Source organism: Parus major, chromosome 3 (genome assembly GCF_001522545.3).
Source record: "Parus major isolate Abel chromosome 3, Parus_major1.1, whole genome shotgun sequence".
Lineage (NCBI taxonomy): Eukaryota > Metazoa > Chordata > Aves > Passeriformes > Paridae > Parus > Parus major.
In genome coordinates this window covers 50,182,858-50,206,020 of record NC_031770.1, presented here as the reverse complement: position 1 = coordinate 50,206,020, position 23,163 = coordinate 50,182,858, and the positions used below count along the sequence as shown (strand labels likewise).

The 23,163-nt window shown below is 41.6% G+C and overlaps 1 protein-coding gene across 10 annotated transcripts in view; it reads left to right on the top strand.

Moving 5' to 3' along the window:
• The window catches only part of NHSL1 (NHS like 1), a 182,598-nt gene that overhangs the window by 148,816 nt on the left and 10,619 nt on the right, over positions 1-23,163 (top strand). For 5 of the 10 annotated variants that reach the window (XM_015622388.2, XM_015622392.3, XM_015622398.2 and 2 more), the window contains exons 4-7: positions 4,271-4,463; positions 9,298-9,429; positions 18,278-21,676; positions 22,227-22,356. In XM_015622388.2, coding sequence (XP_015477874.1) covers positions 4,271-4,463; positions 9,298-9,429; positions 18,278-21,676; positions 22,227-22,356 — 3,854 coding nt within the window. Of the gene's footprint in view, positions 1-4,270; positions 4,464-9,297; positions 9,430-18,277; positions 21,677-22,226; positions 22,357-22,768; positions 22,821-23,163 lie in introns of all 10 variants that reach the window. The other 5 variants (XM_015622390.2, XM_015622394.3, XM_015622399.3 and 2 more) reach the window with 4 other exon arrangements.

Here is a 23,163-nt window from a genome sequence, read left to right as displayed (position 1 = left end):
TCTAGAGGACACCAAATGGAGTCTAATGACTAATTCATCTAAAGTGTAAATTAATGTAAATTTATAATCTGGCAGCATTTCATGAGACAGTGTGAAACCCCATGGATTGAATTAGGCATTGAAGTGCCGTTCTCAGTTGGCTAGGTTTGAGTCTTGGGTTTCTTTACCCTGTTATTGATTGTCTTGATCCCTTGGTGTTAGGAAAATGGCTCTTGAAACCATCAGACTTAGTAAAACACTGGAGGTAGAAATAGGATGTTGGCAAATATAATAGACAGCTGAACTTGTATGGTTGCTGTTTGCAACACAGATTTTTTTTTTCCTCTTACTTTGTTTTTCTGATAAATTATGATTTTAAAAGTGATTTTAGTAGACAGTAGGGTAAATGACGTGACTGTACAATTTGTATGGATTAAGTTTTCCTCTTGGAGGTTCCATCTTTTTTTTAAATACTGTAGTATAAACCCTGGTTATATAAAAAGGATTTAGAATAAACAGATTATTTAGGCAGAGAGTGCTGCAAGATACATAACATATACTCATTTGTCATCTGGGACCTCTCAAATAGCATGAAAGTGCTGAGATAGTAAAACTTTTGTTGTATCTCAGCAGCTGAATTGGCTGGGGGACAATATGTCAACGAGGCGTCAGAGAGGCTCCATCTTACTGAGCCATATAGCTTGCCTATAGGATATTCATAGGCCATTTTTCTCCTGCATTCATATTTGAACTCCCATTTGAAGGTTCATGCTTTTTCCCCCCAGTGCATGTTTGTGGAAACACTGCAAGGTCCAGGGCTGCTGCTTTCACATCCCACCTTTATCCCTTACCATGCCCATGGAAAAGAACAAATTCCAACAAAATTTCTTGTGGAAATGAGTGCAACAACCCATTCCAGAGATTTGGGCATTTAAGATTAGCAGTAAAGTTATTATGACTCAGAGATGCTTTAAAAAGGGGACAAGTACTTCTGTTATGAACATAGAGTTTATGATCAGCTGTGCCTCATTCTACTTCTGGTGTAACAGACCTGACTGGAGAAGACATTCCTGTCACACAGCAGCAATTCACTGCTTCTTCCAGCCAGCTTCTGTGCTTAAATCTGGAAATGTTTCCTAAAAATATGTAAATCTCATTTTCATCCTAATTGTATAGGTGAATAATTTCTGTCTGAAGAAGGCTGAAAGATGAGTTGCTGCATTCCTCTATGCATGATACAGCTGTGTACAGCTTTGCCATGCCTATACCATTATCACTGAGAGTACCTGGGAAGAAAGGATATAAGTAGACACATAAGTCATGTTTCTTCAGGATCAATGGAAAATGTACCTACAGTTGAAATGCACTTACTGCTGCGCCCAAAACCACCTCCAGCTCTTCTACTGAATTATTTGATAGAATTATGTATGTGTACTGTACCAGGAGGTTGTTGTCACTGACACTGCTTTGAACTCAACTGCACCATTGGGTTTTCAGTTGCTTCTCATTGGTTATATGCTCATAGAACCTGACTCATTTCTGTCTTACTCCATCTGTCCCCAGTTTTCTCAGCTTCTAATTCTACAAAATTTCTGACTGCTGTTCCACATTCTTTGAATAATTAGGATTCCCTCGTAGCAGATGCTTCACTTCTTCAGTTTTTCTGTTCGTATACTATAAAAAAACCCTGTTCTTCTTGGCTTGGGTAATTTCTTTCAAAAGGAAGGATGGTTTTGTAACCAGTATCTCTGCCACCTGACTTACTGGAGTAGCCCTTAGAGACTGCTGTATGACAGCTGAGGTCTGGCACTTCCGTGCAATCTGAAGGTGACACATACTGATGCTGTATCAAGCAAGCAGTGTATTTGAAGGTCACCAGTGCTCATCCTCACCCCAAACAAACTGCAAAAATGCTTGAGGTGTGTCCCTTGGTCTCCCTGATTCAGGTGGAGAAAGGCTCATTGTAGAGCGGGGAAAACAATATTTCTTTGCCTCAACCCTTGCTTACTCCTTCAAGTGAAAATACACATGCCCACTGTGACAGGTGGGCTATCACCCCCCTGCCATATTCCTTACAAACCCTTTCTCTCTCTCAATCACTTTTTAAACCTAACTGGAGGGAAGCATTACTTGGAGGCAGCTTTCCCTTCTTCAGTGGCATTCCTGTCCCAGATTGCTTAGGTTAATGAAGGTGTTTATGAATTTGGGTAATTTGAGGTGGGAAAGTCCTTGTGTTTGTAAGTGTATATATATGTGCCCACATTGTGTATGTATATAAACAGTGTATGGATGCACTCTCAAAAAACTATAAGCACTCACATCATATTATTGCTTGGTTTTAGAGCCTTTTAGAAACAGCAGAGGCCTAAAAAAATACTGGTGTCCTCCAAGAAGATTGTATTGATAGAACTGCTGGGGCTTTTATTGGGTTGAGCCCTTACTTACAGAGGAGCATCTATCCCTTCCACAGCCTCTCTAGGAAAGATATTCAAGGCTGTCAGAAATTGGTTATTTCCTTGAAGAAAAGCTCTCATGTTTTGGAGTGTGGTTCCAAACCACAGAATGATATTACTAATAGTTTCATTGCCTGAAATATTTTTTTAGTACTGCTTGAAGCGGTTTTACTTTTCTTTTACTTTCTGCCTGGACATCGCTTTTATTTTTATTTTCTATTTAATCAAATGTTGGACTCTGTCCTAAAGGACAAGAGTCAAAGCATAACAGAACAAATAAATGGTTATTTATTTATAAACAGTGGGAACTCCTCATAGTAACAGGAAGAACATTAAAATCAGAAATGATAAACAGCGGTTGCAGCACAGTGTTTGGGCATGTCTTTTGTATGGCATTCAGCTTCAAGAGGAAACAGATCACTTAGACTGAACACCCACAGTAATAGAAAATCCATCTGTTATGAATAGCTGTGATGTTTCCTTCCATGCCTGTGTGCAGCAATGAGGGGGGAAGAAGCAGTGGTCCAGTACTGACAATCCTATTCTGAGTAGTAGTGGACTTTCCAAAGGAAGAGACTAATAAAGAAAAGGGGGGGGTAGTTCTGGTCTGGTGGTAGGGAGGAAGGTCCCAAAGCAAACTCCTCAGAAGCAGAGGAGTCAGCAGGTTGCAGAGAAATCTCTGCTATTGCTGCAGATACTATGCAACTCCTCTTCCATGTTTTCCTCTTCTTTTTGTCTGAGGGCAGAAGGAGACTGTGGTTGGTTTTCCTCCAGGTCTTCCTTCCTCTCCTGCTTCTGGGATTCCCTGGAGTGCTTTGCTGGCAAGAGTAGGGAGGAGGGAAGGCTGCTCCTCTCAGGTTTACTTGGGTTTGTGACCACCTGCTAGAAGTCCCAGTGTTGGACAAGTACTGTCCTGTCAATAAAAAGCTGTTCTGTGGCTTTCTCTGCCATTACTGGCATGCAGTGAAGTCTGTAATGAAAACAGATTTGCTCCCCAAAAGGAAGTGGGTTTTTTGGCTTATAACTTTGGTGGAGGGATTTGCACAAGCTGTTGCATCCTCTTTTTCTCGTGCAGAAAGATTTTTCTTTTATTGTTTTTGTTTTGTTTTTTTGAATAAAACACTTCATGGAATTGAGTGCCACTCAAAGTGCCACTTTGAGAAGAACTGACTTTTAAAATTGGCACTCTGTGGCTACTAATAATATTAAGTGCTTTACCCCCGAAAAATGAGTAACCCCTTGGACTGTGGCATGTGTTTCTCCAAGGCCAAAGCAAAGTTACTTGGTTTCCTCACTGATCAAGGCTGATGATTCTGTGGAGTGTGCTGACTGGTTCTTTTACTGAACTCTACTAAAATCTGATTTTGGTGGCAGGATTCTTGTTGAGATCTTACACATTTGTACAGCCTAGTGCAGCTGGATGAAAGCATTGCTCAAATCTCATCTTCTCTAGTATGGCATGGGGAGGTGAGAAGAGAAGGGAAGGCAAACCTTGGTGCAGAGAGAGAGGGTTAATCACAGCAGGAACTATGTCAGTGTGTAAGGTGTAATTAGTTACTGTGCTTTGCTATGCAAAACACCACTCTTTTCTCCTTCATTGGTATATATTTTTTAGAATAATCAATTGTCTTGGAAAAAATACAAACTAGATGTTTTGTTGTGTTTTGGTGTATTTTTAAAACTGCTCTTTATGTAGGTCAAAGTGTGATATTTATGAGGTGTGTCTTGCTCCACAAGCAATCAGTGCTGACTACAGCAGCAATACCTTAGTAATAACATAGTCATACCTATTTTTTTTAATAATAAAATCATATTGTTGTTTGTATTCCTGTTTGTAGTGTCCTGTCTCTCCCCCTGAAGAAGAAAAGCTTATTACCATCAAAAGGCCTAAAAGTCCAGCTACAAGTGACTTATCAGATATCAACACCCAAACCAACTGGACTAAGTCTCTCCCACTGCCAACGCCAGAAGAGAAAATGCGACAACAAGCGCAAGCCGTCCAAACAGATGTGGTTCCTATTAATGTGACTGGTAGGCTTTTAATTTCAGTAATTGTATTACACTGATGAGGGAGGACAGAGATGAAAGGGGATCTGTACAGTTGTCTAGTATTTGGACACTCACATATTCAATGCATGAATTTTTAATTACTTACCTCTCTATGAAAATAGTTTTGCATTTAGTAAACTAAATCTGAACTTGGTTAGAAAATATAAAAATCCCTTAAAATTATCATTAATGGAGATACTTAAAATATGTGGGCTTGAAACAGCTATAGATAATTATGAAGTGCAAGAAGAGGGGCTGATAAATAGCAGTGTTTTGCTGCAGATTGCACTTGAGGATATGTAATTGAAAATCATGTTTTATTCAATGTTCATGATGTTTCAATATTTTCTTCTAGGAACTTTTTTTAAGGAAGATTGTCAGGACTTCTGTGTTCCAATGACTAATTGTTACAAAAATAAAGAAAAAAAAGCTCTAGGGTATAATTTTTATTAGCAACTAAAGCTTTAGGTGTCAAGGAGAGCAGGGTTAGAACAGCAAAAGTTAATGAGGCTACACCTTTGAGCAATACTCTAAGTAAGACTGTCCCCTTACATAATCACAGTCCACATCTTCTTGTCATGATCTGTGTATTAACTCTTCATTTTGAAAATGCTCTTTGATTTTACAGTTGCAGAACTCTCATTCTGTGGAAGTTAAATTACATTAAAGCCTAATGCTGAATAGATACTTTGTTGTGCATAAAATAGAATTTCTGTCAAAGATGGAATTGCCACATCAATTTAATAACCCCTTTTTTTTTTGCACAGTACCAAGATTTTCTCTTATTAGTTAATTCAAGTAATTGACTGCTTGCCTGCCAAAGCCAGGATAATATTCAATATCCAATTTATTTCAAATGCCATATGGCATGCTCTGACTCCATGCTTACTCTGACAATCAATAGCTTGCAATGTTTGGTTTTGTTTTGAAAGTAAATTAGGTTCTAGTTCCCTGCATGATTACCAGTAATTTTTTCACCTGCATTTTCATAAACTAGTATTTTAACTAGTGTTACTTAATTGTGTTTAAATGTTCTAGTAGTATAGGAGCAGGACAGCTGTAACAAACATCAGCAAGCTCTGATAAATCATCAAGAAATTATTCCTTAAACAGCAGAAAATACTTGAAGTAAACAGATGAAGACAACATGAAATCATGAACACGCCACCTCTGGAAAACTAACAGAAGGAGAATACATGCAGTGCTGAAATGTTACTAGGCCAGTTGGCATTATCTAGGTACAGAATTTAGGGTACAGATGCAGAAGACCAAATTACAGGAACAATGGATAATCTGACATAATCAATAAATTTGAGTAGGGCTTAGATACTCTGACAGCAGGAACACAGTGTACTCAGAGAAACAGAAATCTGTTGTTTAATTTAATGACCCTGAGTACTGCAAAAGATATGGGAGAAGTAAATAGATGGAAAGAAAAATGAAGTAAAGGGATCAAATAACTCATAGAATTAATTCAGCATCATGTGGAATGTTACCTTGTTTGGATAAATTGTGCTTGTGATTTCAACCTGCATAATTTGGTTGTTGTAGCAAAGTTTCAGTCAGGACTTGGAAAACTCAGCAATTCTCAACTTTTGTGATTGAAATGATGCACATGCATTTTATATCTCACTTTTCTGGAGTGTGTGGTTGAGCATTTACTCCCTTATAAATATGGTAATTGGAAGAGGTAGAAAGGAAGGGCATTAAAGGAAGACTGCTGTTGAACCATATGATCTAGTCTCCAGGATCCACCATTCCCTTTCCCCCAAAATGATTGTATTGCTACTGTGAAACCAGGCAAGCATGTGAACCACACACAACATACAGAAAAAGCTTCTGTCCTTGTTCCTCTTAAAAAAGTCACAATCTGCTCCCCTCCTCTGCTCTCCCACACACTGAGTAATTTTATTTTGTGAAGTTCCTTATGCTACTGCACGAGGCAGAAAAAAAACTGAAAAGAAATCCGGTGCCGTTTGTTCAACATAACACAGAACAAACCATTGAGGATTTTTGTTTTGGCTTTTTCCTTCACACACTTTTTCTTACTCTCCCAGAGGAGAGGTCAAAAAACTTCCATTTTATTACTCCTGGCATGAAATAAAAGGTTAACCTCTGAAGAGGCTGCTGGCAATTGATAACGTTTTCAGCAGTGCATTAGTGGTGATTCTGCTACAAAGGCCTCTGCCGTGGCTATGCAATAAATGCTCCATGAGTTCAGCTTTCAGGGCTCTTTGGTGAACAGATTGCAACTAATACAGTAGTCATAAAAATCTGTTGGATAGCCTGAAGGTGCAGGAGCATTGCATTAGGCTGACAAGCTGCTGACTAGACATCCAGATTTGGAAGCAGTTTGGGTTGCAGGGTGCCTGGGCTGAGCTTTATTCTAGAAGGGGTTGGACTGAATTTTTCAGTGGTGGCCAGTCTTTGCATTTACATATCCTGTGGGTTAAAAGATATATATCGTGGTGTCTATCCTCATGGGTTTTCCGGAATTAACTTTCTTTCCAGATGGAGGAGTCTGGTAATGGTGGAGGTGATCAGTGCCAGGCTGGATCCTGCAAAATATTTAAGCTTTTGCTTGAGTCCGGCTTGACTGACTTCAGTGAGATTTAAGCACATACTTACAGATTTTCCGTGAATCCAAAGAAACTGAGTAAAGTATATAAGGAATATCTAGATGATTTATTACAAACCTGTAAGAGAAGGAGAAAAGTTTTCTTAAATCTGTAAAATATGCTTACCATTGACCTAGCTACTTTCTAAAACAAAAAAGATGACAGTGAAAAAGAAAAAAAAAAAAGACTGAGACATTGTGATTTTGCTTGTTGGATTTCACTGAAGCTACCATTTTGAAATGCTACCAATTTTCATAGTGGCCTTTGTGTATCAAAAGCCATTAAAGATGGGTTGGTTGAGTGAGCTTTTAGGTAGCTCATTTGGAACGAGCTACTGCAGATCAGTTGACACAGTAATACTTCCCCATGGCCATCCTGTTTGTGCTGTCTGAGGCTTCATGTAAAAGACTCTCTACTTGTTTGCACCCTCTCCTTACCACTTATATTTTATTCCAGGGCTTTATTCAAAGCTTCATTGGAATTTTCTTGCAGCTCACCGTCTGAGGCATGATTGTTGGCCTTTGAGTGGATGAAGATACGTTCAGAGATGCAAAATTTTCTCCTTCAAATCCGTTGGATTTGTATAATATGGCTAGAGTTATTTTTATCATCCTGCAAGGCAGGATAAGCTAATGTCCTGACTTTTGCCCCAAGTGGGTCCTAACATCCTAATAGTGGTGCTGCCTGAGACAGTGGATAATCTGTCTCAATATTTCAAGACTTCTACGAAGCCAGTGGGATCCACAGCTCTTAATTTTATAGTTCCTATGGGCTTCCCCTCCTCCCATACTCTGACTTCAGTCAACCCAAAATTTGGATGAAACTGGCATTTTGTAACTGCAAGGATTCCACTCAGCAGAAGTGCGGCCCGTGGTCAAGGCTCCGGTCAAACAGAGTCAGAGTCTTTATATTTACAACATGGTGAATGAAAATGCTATATTTTTTCCTTGCATTTTCACAAGTCCACATGCTATACTTTAATATATGACTGTGTCTTTAACTGTTACAGAGGTAATGAGGTGTTCTACGCTACTCGCACGACACGCATCGTACTGATGTGCAGTCAGCCAGGGGAAATTTTTATGATGTATTAGTTACCATGCATTAATCACTTTTTAGAGGTAAATAATTTGGTCATCAATTTTCAAAAGAAGTGTACAATAGAAAAGAGCATGTACAATGTATATCAAGGTTTTTCTGCCTGTAAGTTTTAAGTGGGTCATCTACAGGACATTGAGCAGTGATTTAAAATGCTTAAACTTCTAAAAAAGTAACTTACATGTGAGCTACAGGTGGTAGCTGTTTTATTTTTAGAAGAGACAGAGAATTAGCTCATGATCTACAAAGCAGTCTTTATCTTAATACTAGTGAAATGGCCAAATTATAAACCTCTAAACAGAAGTGAATTCCTAAAGAAAAGCTGCTTTATGATAGTGGTGCTTCTGGGTCCCATTGTGATACAGCACATGGTCATCATAAGGCTTTGTCTGGCAAAGTGCACTTACACATTTTTTTTAACTCTTGCCATTGTATATTTTTATAATCATCTGTAAAGTTTCAATTTTAAGCAGCTTTCACTCTGAAATATTTATGAGTCCACGAGATCAGTTTGATCTCTGCGTGCTCCGTAGTTCTTATTTGTATTCGTGTTAAAAGATCAACACCAGAAATGTGGTACAGTTGACAGGTTCAGAGCAACTTGGAATGAAAAAGAACGGCCTCATGCGAGTTAATGACGGAGCTGTGCAAAGGCATCGTAATAGCTGTTGCCAATAGCAATGTCTGTTCCTGCATAAACCACTGTGATCTTTCATTTTCATGAGCAGATTTGCTTTTTCTGCAGCTCATTACTTAAAAATAAATTAACAAAACCACAGAAAAACCTATGAAGGGCCAAATTAAAGCAAGGATTCTCTTTGCTTTTGGAAATAGAGCTGCTCTCACCAAATATGAACTGGGCTCAGGAAGTCAAAATTCCTTTTGAAACGTGCAGTACTGTGTAATGGATGTTTGTGTCTAAAGCCTTACTGTGACTGCGTGCTGTATCTTCCTTCAGTGTAAACCTTCATTGTAGGACCAAGCTAACACCATTTATTAATGTCTTTTTTTCCATTTCTACAACAAAACTAGTGGAAGAAAGTGCATGATGTCGGTGTGCTTGGAAGTAATGTTGCTTTGCTTGTTCTACCATGTATTAGGGGAGAATTTCGACCGCCAAGCCAGCATTCGGCGGTCTCTAATTTACACAGACACGGTGGTAAGACGGCCGAAGAAAGTCAAAAGGAGAAAGACTATTACAGGAATCCCTGACAACATACAAAAGGAGCTAGGTATGGCTCATCAGAACTGTATTCCATCCACTGTTCATTGTCACTGCTTACCATTACTGGACTAATAACATTACCAGTGCTCATGAAACCAAATACAGTCTGATAGCCTATTTCAGTTCCAAATACATGTGTGCCTCCTTGCCACCTCTTGCATTGGGAAAGTGGGACCTTTAATCTGTTGACTTCCATCTGTTAGAGGGAACAGGGTGTTTGGAAAATGGTGTACTGGTACAATGCAAATCTGCAGGGATGTAAGGTTTCTGGACTGCAATGCTTTCCTTCAGATTTGGTCATCTTCTCCAGGATGTTCACCAAAGCAAAACTGAAGTGGGCAGATTTATTGGCTTGTGAGTAATTACTCGTGGACTAAATCAATTCATGGATGCCTTCCTGAATATGCTGAGGATTGCATCATGAGTGAAAAACCTGTTTTCCAGTTCAGTTTTGGCAACCCCTTAAGCATCAGTGTTACTTGGTTGGTAGTAACTTACCTGGTTATATTAGCTATTCCATGTATTCTAAAGGAAAGTTAACCTTTCGTTTAGAATATATAGAATAGCAAATACACCCAGGTAAGTTTGGTTTATTAAGAAGGACTGTCTGAGGTAGTGTAAATGTGACCTATTCAGTCACATTTACACTATCTCAGGCAGTCCTCCCTCAAACTTTGTAGTACCTGTGAGTTCAAAGCAGATGAAGCAATCTGATTTTTGACAGATGTTTCAGGCACTTTTTGCAGAATTGTTTGATTCAAATTGTGTTATTTTAGTTTTTTTTAAAAAAATTAGTTTTTCCCAGATTATAACTTCACAGATAAAAGTCTGCCCACCCCCACCTGCCCCACCCAATTTTTTTCTCAGTAGAGGAAAAATATTTTTTAAATAGTCTGGCAGAACTTAATTTTGGTGCTTTACATGTGAAATCATTTTATATATTGATGATTTCAGCATTTTACTACCTTGCATGTTGCATCTATTTCTTTTTTAATTATGTTTTAAGTTCTTGGTTATTCTTCTGGATTTTTCAGGAACAGAAGCAGAAATCTGTAGCTTGTCAGGATGGGTTTGAAATGAGCTAGAGGGTCAGGCTTAGAGAAAGCCAAGAAACAGACAATTATGTGCAGAGAAGTTTGTGAGTGGAACTGTGCTCCTTCAGCATCTGTAATGAAGCACTGCCATGCCATGGGAATCCTCTGCCTCAAAGCATTTACAAAATGTAAAGGTTACATTTGTGACCACTTCAAAAAGATGTTTCATGCCTGAAAACATCAACTATAGTTTTATTTGGTGGAGTAAACTGAGTGCAGTTGGCATCTATCCTGAAAAGAATTCTTCAATTAATACCTCAAAAGAAGTTTATGACTTTAGCCAATCTGTTCACCAAGGCTGACAAGTTTCTACCTTGAGTTTCATCATTCATCTCTGTTGAGCTGAGCACGTTTCATGTTGCACTGCTTGAAGGTTTTCCTTGGCTTCTGTTTTAAGTTGTGGACTGGCAGTATCCCACTGCAGGAGCTCTCTTGGGATGGTTCCCTGGCCCACAACCTGCAGGCACATAGGGCTTCAGCCATCTGCCCAGTGGCAGAAGTTGTCTGAGGAGCTCCATGTTGCTTCCATGGTGGTTGTATCTCTTCCAGGGACCAAATTGTGTGCCAGGAGAACTCTGTGACAGCAGTATCCATCCTCTTAGCATATTGGTTTCCATCACAAGATACAAGGTGCACTTGAAAAGAGTGATAATGTCTTCAACTTATACCCGGGGAAACCAGACATGCTGCAGCAAAGTGACTTAGCCAGTCAGCCACCAGGCTGCTGGCAAGGCTGGGAAAAACTGCAAGTCTCCCCATCCCTGTTCAGTGCTCTTTCTGCCTTTTCTCCCCTGTCACTCCCCAAATATTTCTGTAGCAGTCCATTCCGTATTTCTCTTACTGTCCCAAAACAAGCAATGAGTTGTTTTAAAACATTCCTCAGTTCATTTGATCGGAACAAGTATCCGGACTAAACTCCAAATCAAGCAATTGCATTATGCCTATTGACATTCTCCCTGTGGTTTCAGCTGAATAAATGTCTTTGTTTCTCCCCTAAAGCATTGCTGTGAATGGCTATAATATTTACACAGAGATTAAAATCCCTTGGTACACCAAAGTTGCTGCGTGCAGGCTAAATAACCAACATATACAGCAGATTCTTGAAACCTCTTGTTTATCCTTCAGAAGGAAGCAGAAATTTGAGAGAACCTCAAAGCTTCAACCAGGCTTGAACTATTTTCATTTCTTGTGAGAGGGCCTGGAAGAACTTTTGTCAGGCCAAGCTGCTGGGGTTCTCCCCTGGCTGCTTTGGATCCTTTGGAACAGAAGAGACCAAGCAGAAGAGAAAGCCTGCACTGGCTGCTGGCCTGAGCTCAGCAGATGTGGTACCCTCATAGAACTTAGCCAGATGTACTGGAAGGAAACATTAACTGCACTCATGTGCTCAAAGTATCTTTAAACATTCCTGCTTTTTAGCATGGAAATGCTGTTGTGTTTTCACAGGTGTCTTCCAGCAATGAACCAGTCTGTCTGTGTAGACTGGGAAATTCTGCATAAAAAATTCTGCATAAATAAAATGCAGCATGATAGATGGTATTCTGAGACACAGTAAGAATGTGAGGTGTCTGCCAGTTTAGAGATGCAGTTACTTTTTTAAGTTGTTCTTTAACTGAAGCACCCTCTCAGTACTATTTAGCAGAGTGACACCAAAGTAAACAGGAGAAAGCAAAGCATTCTTCTCTCTGCCAAACAAAGCAATGAAAAAAATAAGTTCTGCATACTTCTGAATTACCTTCCTTGTCTTACAGAGCATATATATTACATACATATTTAATGGGAGTCAGTGTTGGGTCAAAACTGCAGAAAGAGCAAGAAACTTCAAAATGTTTTTCATCAAGTACTCTTGGTTTCTCTGCTCTGTATCGCCATTATGCATTGTCTCTAGATGTCTTCTTCAGATGATATGCAAACCTGTATTCCCCCCTTAGACAAGAAGATGATTCCCAAATCATCATTAGGGTAATAAGTTTGGTAGAGATAAGCACCTCTGGAAGAACCTGTCACTGGCCTTGCTTATTTCTTGGCTCTTGGTTGTTATCAGCTTCTTTCACACATTCCAACTCTCCAGATGAAGTAAGGGCAGCAAAATGCTTTCCACCTTTCCGTGGTCCCTTCTTTGTGTCAGTGCTCTAGGGTCTGGCTCAGACTAACTTTCTTTTTGTGAAGGTTCCAAGTTGTCTGGTTGTGAGCTCTGCAGAGCTGTGCACCAGTGCAGTCCTAGACACAAGTGGGCAGCTTCTGGTGTCCCAGACTCCCTCCCTGTCCTGCATGAGGAGCAGGTCTCAGACCTGACTATCAGTTCCACCAGTTCCTTATAAACATATCCTGCCAAAACTGGGGAGAGGAAAACAGCTTCAGCTTTTCCACCTTTTGATTCCTCCTTCTTCTGACAGGCATTTTGATGGGTTTTTTTATTCCAACAGTATGTTTCTGTCCTCTTGACAGAAGTCAAGAGGTTCTGTCTTCTATTTTTATGCTTTGTGTATACTCCCTTTGGATTATTTAAATCCTTTTTTTCCATCTTACAGATGCAATTCATAGTCTTTTTGACTTTGTGATTTTTTTGCCCAGTGTACTTTTTTTCCTCTTCTTGACCTAAGGGTTCAAAGGGTCTGAATGACCTCATACAGTTCTTTCAGCTTATTTTCCTACCTCACTTTTTCAGTAGGTCACTGTCACCTGTAAGATCTCATGTCAGTCATTTGGGATGGGAATGACTGACACCTCAGCTGTCAGTCCTTCATTTGCTTTCTTGCTGTGCAGCTCAGACCCCTGGCGGTACCAGTTGTTGTCTCAGGTATCGTGTGGGGCTGTTGAAGCTCTCCATTGACACGCCCGAGAAGAAGCAATTCCATCTCAGCAACATGGGGGCAAATGAGTCCTGATCTCTGGAAACTCAACTGTTCAATTAAAAATGCCTCTTAATTGATACTCTTCTCCGATTACTTCCTTCCAGGGCTAGCAATAACTCAAGTTCCAAGGTCCTTGTGGACCTTGCACTTACAGTGGATAAGAAGAGTCCCAGATACGTATTGGTCCTACAGAAATCCCACAGCAGTTCCAGCAAAGTAATTTTGCACCTGCTTCTCTTTGCAAGTTTAGCAGTCTTTGGAGACAATATTTCTGTTTCAGTGCCTTTTGACCAGTACTGGGTTTATAGCTGTAGTTTTTCACCATTGTACATTTCCAGCGCTATCGATCTGTAGATCAGGTGTTAGAAAGCAGGTGTAATCTGCTTTTTGATACTGGGAGGATGAAAAACACAGAAGCCAAGAATATAAACTTCACCAGAGGCTGTTAGGTTAGAGAAGTTAACAGAATCTAGAATCAAGAAAACCTGAATTCCCTATATTGACATCAGAATTCTCCCTCTCAGGGTGGCAGTGATATGTGCAAGTATTCCGGATATTTTTTAGCTGGTGGTACTGAAAAGTTTCACAGCATTCACTGCAATATTTTTCTTCCCCTCTGAGAGATTGCAGATGCTTTATGGAGCACAGTGAAGATTCCTTAAATTTGCCATAAGCCCAATGTACTTGTCTGTTTTCTTGTAGAGTGTCTGTTAAAATCACCTAGTTTGTAGGTGCTGGGGTAAAACAGATTAAGAATCGCTGGCATTTTTTTGTAGCAGTAAATTGTGGTGCCTGCACAGTGACTTGGCCAGTTTACCAGGTTTGCAGGAGGATTGCTAGGTGGGGCATGAGGAGCAGTGAGAGCAACACACCTTAGGAATGTGCCTGTGGCATAAGAGAACAAGTGCTTACATTAGAAACGGTTAGTCAGAAGGTAAGAGAGACTATTTCTTTGTTCTCATTGAAACAAGCATGTACTTTGTGCCACCACACACATGTCCTTTATCTTTTCAAGCCCTCAGTTTTCCATGTTCATTTCAGTGCAGAGGACCTTTCATGTGATTCTCTGCAACGAGCTGCTTGGTGCCACCACATCAGCTGGAGTCACAGCAGGGCTGCTCGTAGCTAGTAGCTGGCCCCAGGGATTATATACAGACACACTTTCTTCCCCATCAAATTTGCCAAATTTGTCATTCTCAATCCCTGTTCTCTCTAATGAGCAGCACCAGTGACTACCAGAGTCCACAGAGTGGGTGTTCTTGGCTTGCTGCTGGAGCCTGCACCAAACATGTGCGTTAGTGAAGAGCATTTGCCGTAAGAGAGATTTTCAGTACAGTAGGGTAATAAAGAAGAAAAGAGCATAGTCTGCTGTGGTAGACATAGCACTGACTGCAGTGCTGCTAGACACAGGATCATACAAAAGGCATACAGAACAATTGTTACTTCGACACATTTATCATGCACCCAGTTTGCAGCTACTTCTGACTTCATAATGTTCAACATATGTAAACTGATGTCTGGTTCTGCAACATTTTTTGCTGCTGTCTGCTCACACTTTGTCCCTGCAACTAGATGGACTTATGGGTGGCATTCTTTAAAAGATCTGATTCTTTTCAACGATTTTGGTGTTGTAGATAGATATCTCTATCTTCTGACTGCTTTTTATTTAAGTAGGAGTTGTCTGACAAACTTAGAATTATTATCAGTGTTGTAGTCAAAGGTTTGAGCTGTCCTTTAGAATGGGATGGTCTTCTAGCTGCAGTACCAACTGTAGGTTGGGTTAAGGTTAAGGGGGTTTGAAAATCCTTTCTTTTCCAGTATTACTCTGGAAGTCAGTGAGGGTTTTACAGTGCATTTGTAAATAGCAAATGAAATACTCCTCACTACCTTCCTCTGGATTTCACCAAAATCATAAACTCCTCAGCATATTACCAGTATACCTGTGTCTTAAATGTTCCTCTGGTTGGCTTTTTGAACCATTTTCCCTGCAGATTTCTGTTGTCCCTCTTCAGAAAACAGAACTATAAAAAGAGTAAATCCTCACAGCTTTGCATGACATTGTGCATACATGTAAAGCCAAAACCAAAGCTGAAAGAGTTTCAGAATATACTGCATTTCTAAAAAAAAAAAAAAAAAAAAAAAATTAAAAAAAATTGAAAAAAAAATGAAAACCTCAAAGTTACATTCCTGTAATAGTAACACCAATGCAGAATTCCTTCCCTGACAATATCCTATGGAATGATTGAAGGATGTAGCCCTGTAGTTTATGTTTCTGAAGCTGGATTGTCTTGCCCTCCATAATCCTGTGTTTATTTGGGCTCCGAATAATTCTGTCTAGAAGAGGCCTTGCATCAGTGCAAAGACTTGCCCTGATGGGCTTCCCTGCAGTATTGAGGTTGTGAACATCTACTGCTGTTGAGTAAATTTATGCAGTTTCCCAGAGCATATTTGGCTGGACCTGACATCTATTCTGGTAACAAATCCAGGGTAAGCACTGGTTCTCAGCAGCATCCTGCAGCTGGTTGTTGATGCTGCCCTCTTGTTAGTGTGCTGCTCTGGCACTGCTCTGGCTGGGGCAGCCAGCAGTGCCCAGACTCTGTTGGGATATGTGTGCTAAGGGAACAGGCAGGAGCTGCTGCGCCAGGCATTTTGGTATAGCCATCACTGACCTCCTTCAGTGGCCTCTTTTATTCAATGCCATTAATTTTCTTTTTCAGACATCACTGTGCATTTACCATGAGCAGTATGTCCCAATAAATGTGTTCAAACATTCTCCTTGTTTTGGAAGGAGAAGGTGAGGTTAGATAGTCCAGCATTGGTCCACTTTGCCGTTTACCTTCTCTAGCCGTAACGTTTTGAACAGACATAACACACCCATCTGCATTATGCTCCTTGTGAAGGAGAGTGCATTTAGCTTCCTCCGTGAATACAGTAGAGACATGCCACATACTGAAATGAAGTGCTCTCAGCCACAGGTCAGTGTGTGACAGTATTAGGTACTTGCTGTAGTGCTGACAGCTTCATTTTCCATCAGCACCATCCTTTTGTTTCGTCTACATGTATGTGCACACGTGTGTTTCACAGTGGCAGAAGAAGAAAAGTGTCCCATGTCTTTGGTTATTTACATATCTTGGCATACAGATTTTTGTTACCAGATATTTTAAATTGATCTACAATTAAAATCGATGATGTCATGGTTCCAGAAGCATTTGTTATGTCTACTTCTGTGTTTTTCTCTGTCTTAACCAAAGGGGTGCACTGATTCCATAGAAAAGATACACCTGGAAAGAAAGATTGTTTTTCTTACGGTACAGTTGTTAATAACTGTGTACGGAATATGCAAATCCCTCTCTTGGCTGGCTGCAGTAGTCCATCTGTTCTGACAGTATCTTGTATTAGATTATCCAAGACATTTGCCAGCCTCTGAGTGTCTAGCTTTGCAGCAAACCTCTACCAGAAGCATAAAGAGGCTGCATTTTTATGAGAGCAGGAGAATTTACACAATGCAAGCTAACTAGGCTTCAAGCTGCTGAAAGACTACTTACATGCCTGAGGAAAAGAAGTAAACAATCTTTTTTGTGTGTGCTGCTTTAACTGTAGCCTTTTCAGAGTCCTCTTTTCCTTACCCTAAATGCCTCTTTTGCCTGCCAAGAATCAGGATGATTAAATGTCCTTTAAGTGGTGTTTAAAGCTGCATGATAAGAATACCTATCCTCCCAATGCAGTTTCATATAGTAAATATGAAAGGAGAGCATTCCTTTCAGGCATGCTACTTCATTGCTCCTGAGACTCGCTAAGGCAGAGACTTGAAATAACCAGGTTCCCCCCACAGTGACATGTGTAGCATCCTTTTACCAGCATCTCCTGAAGCACGCCTGCCTCTCTTTTGCTATTTATACAGCAGTCCAACTGAATTCAAAAGCAGCAGCCTTACACAGACTAATTTTAAAGCAGCCCTCTGGTTTGTGATTTTAAGAGGCGGTTACCAATAAAATTTTCAATGTAAAAGAGCCCTAGAATCCTTTCTATCGACCCAGTGATAACTACATTTTGAACTGAAACTGATTTTCCATTGTCTTCAAAGTTGGGGGTGGGGGAAGTTACGCCAATATGTGATTATTCCTTCTTTTTAAAAATGTGGTTATTTTTTTGTTTCCTGATGGTGCTGAGGATGAGACAACCATCAATACCAGCTGTTTCTTTTACCCAGTTCTTACAGTTTTTCCTTCATGATAAATAGAAAGTAATTGTATGGAGAAACATTATCTAATGGTTTTCTTTGCAGTGTTGGATAATGCTTATATGAATGCTGTTATAGCATGTGCATTATCTGGGGTAAAACAATGCATGTTTCCATGTGTTAGTATTCTTTTAGACAAACCACAGGACTTGGAGATCTATGTGTGTCTCCTGAAATATTTTTTTTCCTGAAATGTAATGCTGTAAAAAGCAGATCCTTTTATTCATATTAGTCTCCAGATTTCCTTCCCTTTTTCTTTATTGCACGAGGCATTAGCATGGGAACACACTTCACGTTTCTCAGGCTTTTGTCTGTTCCTGCTGCGTTGCCTACTGGAAGTCAAACAGTACTACTTGGTATCTGACACAACTGATTACTATGGAAATTATTACCATGTCATAAACAGAGGATTTCATGTGTCGAATGTGCGGCAGGAGCGCAGACGATTCTGTAAGCAGAAGGTTCCTGGTAATAAGGAAAAAGGGAAGAGAAATGCAGAAAACAGACGATGCCTCTGCAAAATCCATTGTTGCAGATTCTTCTTCATAAGGCATAACCTGCAGGAGCATGGGGATCAAGCAGTTTGCTGGGTTGCTGTTTTTTTTAAATGAGTGAGAAGATAAATGTGAATTTACGCTTCAAGAAATAATTATTTTATTTTGACTCCAGCAGTTGGTACTGGCCAAAGTGATTTCCGAGGGCATTCGATGTATGTCCCAGATCACTGTTCCACGCTAGGGAGACTAGACAGCTATCGCTCTGCCATGCAGCGCTCTGAAACCAAGGACACCAGCTGCCAGACGGAGGAAGTTAAAGTTGTGCCCCCTTCAATGAGAAGAATACGAGCACAGAAGGGACAAGGCATTGCAGCCCAGATGTCTCAGTTCTCCAGCTCATCTGGAAACATGTCAGTGATGAGTGATTCTGCTGCAGTTATATTTGCTTCTCGCCAAAATAACGACATAGGTTTTCACAGCTTGCCTCGGGTCGGTGCGAGAGTGTCTCTGCAGTCCCTAGATCAGACACAGAGCATGATGTCGAGGCAGACAGAAGACATTGCTGGCACTTTACCCCACCAGATAAGTAAATTGCAAGTGGATGATAGTGTTGTGCATCTGAGGAATAATCCCACGATGGGGACCCTGTCGAGGCCAAAGTCTCAAGAAGTGAGAGGCTGTGATAGTGAGAAGTCCTCAAGCCCAGCATGTGTGGTCTCTCCTCATGCCACTTACTCGACGAGCATCATACCCAATGCAACACTGTCATCCTCCTCGGAAGTTATCCTTATTCATGCTGCCCAGAGTGCTGGATCATTGGACAGTAAAATTTCCAGTTCCACTGCCTTTCCAAATCCAAGAGACAATCCTGCTGCCAGCAGTGCAATAAGTGGGAAAGAAGATCACCATTCTTCAAGTGGTAACTGGAGTGAGAGTAGCTCCACACGCCACTCACAGACTTCAGATACCATCCCATCTAACACTGTCATGATGCTTTCCCTTGGTGACTCTGCTGTCTCTCTAAGCACTCCTGGGAATGCAGAGGCTGGGTCTCAGAGCACGAGCTACAGCTGTAGGAACACCGCTGCTTTAGCAAGCCCTTCCCAGGACAGCGATGGCCGGAGTGAATCCAGCTATTCTGGGGAGCGAGCACAGGCAGCAGTGAGCAGCACGGAGCATTGGTTGTACAAGTCTTCAGAAAACAGCGAGACTCCTTCACGCAAGGTGGTTTGTACCACGCCAGGCTGTGCCACGCCCAGTAGCAACCTGAGCAGCAGCAGCCTGGAGAGGACGTCGGTCAGGGACGATTCCACTTCCCTCTATTCTGTGGACCATGATGGCTATTATGGCTCCGTGCATATGGACTCCGGACTGAAGTCAGACATGCCATGCAACACTACTAATGGTTTTGAGAACCTCAGAGACAGTGTGATAAATGTCTTTGAAGGAAAGGAGAAGAAACATCTGGATGACCACTCGGGCCAAGGTGACAAATCCCTTGCAAGAAACATCTCACTGAAAAAGGCAAAGAAGCCACCTTTGCCACCATCCAGAACAGACTCACTCAGAAGGATGCCTAAGAAAAAAGCCCAATCCAATGGACAGGTACTTGATGAAACCCTCATTGCCACCCTCCAGCATTCTCTGCAGCTGAATCTCAAGTGCAAAAATGGCAGCTCCCCTTCCCAGAGCCCCTGCAGCGATTATGAAGACCCCTGGGTGTTGCGCTCTCGCAGCCAAAGTTCGGTGAGTGCAAGCAGCAGCATGATGTCCACCACTGCTCCAAACCTGTACTCCATCTGCACGGTCACTCCCTCCCAGAGTGAAACAAGTAGCATAAAGTCAGAGTATGCTGACCAGTGGGGTTACTTCAGTGACTATGCCGCAGTGGCAGATGACCAGATGAAATCTCCGGTGACCCATTCTGCCAGTACATCATCTGCTCTCAGCGATTACAGCATCAGCCACTTCAGTGATGGCTCAAGGGCTTCTGTGCCCCAAGTGCCCAGTGGACTGGCCAAACCAAAGAGTGCTTCTCCAGAGAAATCCCACCGAGTCACTTCGCCATCGAGTGGGTACTCCAGCCAGTCCAATACACCCACTGCGCTTACTCCAGTGCCTGTACTTGTAAAGTCTGCATCATCAGGAAATGGGAAGTCCAAGCTGAAGCCTAAAGTGCCTGAAAGGAAGTCCTCTCTTCTGTCTTCAGTCTCCATGTCTTCGTCATCCACTTCTCTTTCTTCAAATACATCTACGGAAGGGAGTGTGAGCGTGAAGAAATTGGACCCTGCTGTGAGCCCTCCTGTGGATTCTGGTGCTCCTCTTCCAACACCTCCACATTGCCCTGAACTTTCTCCTCCTCCTCCTCCTCCTCCAGCAGAAGTCATGGATTTGTCACCATTGTCTGCCTCTCCCACATTCCCCCCGCCTCCACCAGAAGCCAGTGTAAATTCTACCTTTGCTCAGACTGTGCCATGGTTTCCGCAAGAAGCCTCCATCAGTTCATTCTACTCCCCTGTTCCTCCTCCTCCTTCTTGCCCCTTAGCTGTCCCACCACCAGCACCGCCACTTGATCCCAAAATAACAAAAGGTGCAGCCATACTCCCACAGTATTCTTTCAAGAAACGCAACCAGGATGATTCTTGCTACAGTCCAGTGAAGCAGCCACTCAACAAGCAGGATTCATCCAGACCTGTGATGCCATTAGTAACCACCAAAGCACTGCAAATGGTACAGTTGAGGTCTGTGAAAAAATCAACAGAAGGTGAGCCATCAACTGAATCTGTTTCTGAAACCACCTCTCAGGAAAAAGGTACTGCAAATACATTGTCACAGTCTTTGCTAAAGCCATCTCTCTCACTAAAACTCAGTACCAGCTTAGGCGATGAGGAAATGAAAATTCAAGGCACTTCATTTAAAAATGCAGTTCAAACACTGTCTCGGGGTTCTCCTCTCATTCTCCCTGATAACACACCTGTACTTGACAGTGACAAAAAGCCGATGAGTGCAGTAGGTCTAAAGAAATCTTCTGAAGCTGATGCTCTGGGGTCAGCCACTGATGACACACCTGAGTCCTCAGTGCAGAGTGAAGACCTCCCTTCAGGCATGTCACTCCAGGGGTCACCAGCATCTCCTGACAAGACTCAGGTTGTATTGCCAAGCAAGAAACCACCTCCTATTTCAAAGAAACCCAAACTGTTCCTTCTGGTACCACCTCCACAGTTAGACCTTACAGTGGAGAAAGCAGCTGAAGCGAGTGATACTGCCAGAAGCCCGACTAAGAGAGACGCTGTGCTTGCACACTCTGAGGAGGCGAGAAATTGTCTTACAGATGGACTCGGTTCTAGCGAGATGGACTCTGGCAGCCTGGTTCCTGAGGGAGGAGCTGCTGGATTCACCTTCTCTGAGACAGTGGGAGCGAATGCCTTTGTGGTACAGCCTGCTGCATCACCAGTTCAAGAAGAACCCAGGCAGGAGGAGCAGTCTGCTTTTGATGAAGGAAGCAGTTCAGGCAGCAGCCAAGACAGTGGCAGTAACACTGACGGGCACCTATCTCAAGAGAACGAAAGTGGTGAGTCTCTTTTCTCTGACTAATTCAGATGCAGCAGTAGCTATTTTGAAGAAGGTGGGGAGTGAGAATTAGCCATCCTAGCGCTGAGGTGGCATTCTGTAGAGGGCAGAATCTCTTGTGATTGTTACAAGTAAAACAAAAAAAGAAAGTTGCAGGGATCTGGTTAGTACTTCATGGTATTTCATACAGTTCCTTTCTGACTTCTTATTGTTGCAGACACAGAAAGAAAATGATGCTTTATTTAACTATGCTAGTATTAAAGCATGCTGTGAAAACAGTTAATTTGTTAATGTTGGTTTTGTGTTTTAGTGGAAACCTTACAAATTTTCTTTTGTTACTGTTCTCCCTCTTGTTATGTATGAGCAAGCACAGGCATTTATTTCATGCACTGCAGTTCCCTAAGCAAGCATTGATCTGAAATGACAATGACAGTGCTGCACTCAGTCCGTCAGATGCTTCTCCTTGGAGGCAGCAAGGGCTGGTTTCAGGACTGTGTGCCCATGGGGTTTTGCACAACACACTGACTGTGTTGTTTGTTCTCTTTGCATAGTGGAGGTGTTTGAATCAGACACAGCCAATAGTTCATTCCTGCCAAGCAGTAGTTATGGGGAAGACACGGACGGAGTGGCAACACCAGCAAGACCAAGGACTACTGAGGATCTTTTTGCAGCCATTCACAGGTACTGCAGAAAGTGCCCTTCCTTTAACTCTTAGGTCTGGTAGGTCTCTCAGAAATAAATTTAACATTGTTTTAGAGAACACCCAATTACAACAGTCATGGCTTTAACAGCAAGCACGTATTTATCAACTTTCTACTGAGGCTGTATGTGAAAAAGATGAGAAAAAGAACTTGCATTTTTTTGTTTTATAAATGTATTTAATCCAGTCTGAACTAAAATCAACATGATTAAATGGACGTAGATTGTATTATAAATACCTTGCCCTTTGAAATAGCAAGTTACATCTAGTATTTATTGTACTGTTCTCAATCTGCCATATTAACTCTGCTGTTGCTTTTTCTGTGTATCTTTTTGTTTTCATTCTCGTTCTTCTCCATCTCTTTTTACTCTCTTCGCTGCTTATATGGTGCAGTTTGGGACAGAGGCTCAACGCTAATGCTTCATGGCAAGCGTGGCTGAAACTGGCAAGTAACACAACATGTCAGTCATATGGCAAAACATATGGCAAACGCTGGATTATAGTTTGCCGTAATCCAGCCTGAGGTCGGGTGTTTTGTGTCAAACTGGTTCATGAATGAAATGTGCAATACTGGCTCTATTATTAATGACATTATCCATTTCCCTTGAAAACAAAACCATCCCGAATGTCAGCTAGGTCTACGTGCTGTTCACGTTAGGTGCTCAGAGAGAAGCAAACCCAAGCAAGCCCCAGGACAGGAGTGCCCGAAGGCAGAGCTCTCCTTGGAGCAGAGCTCTCCTTGGAGCAGGAGCTCTCCTTGGAGCAGAGCTCTCCTTGGAGCAGAGCTC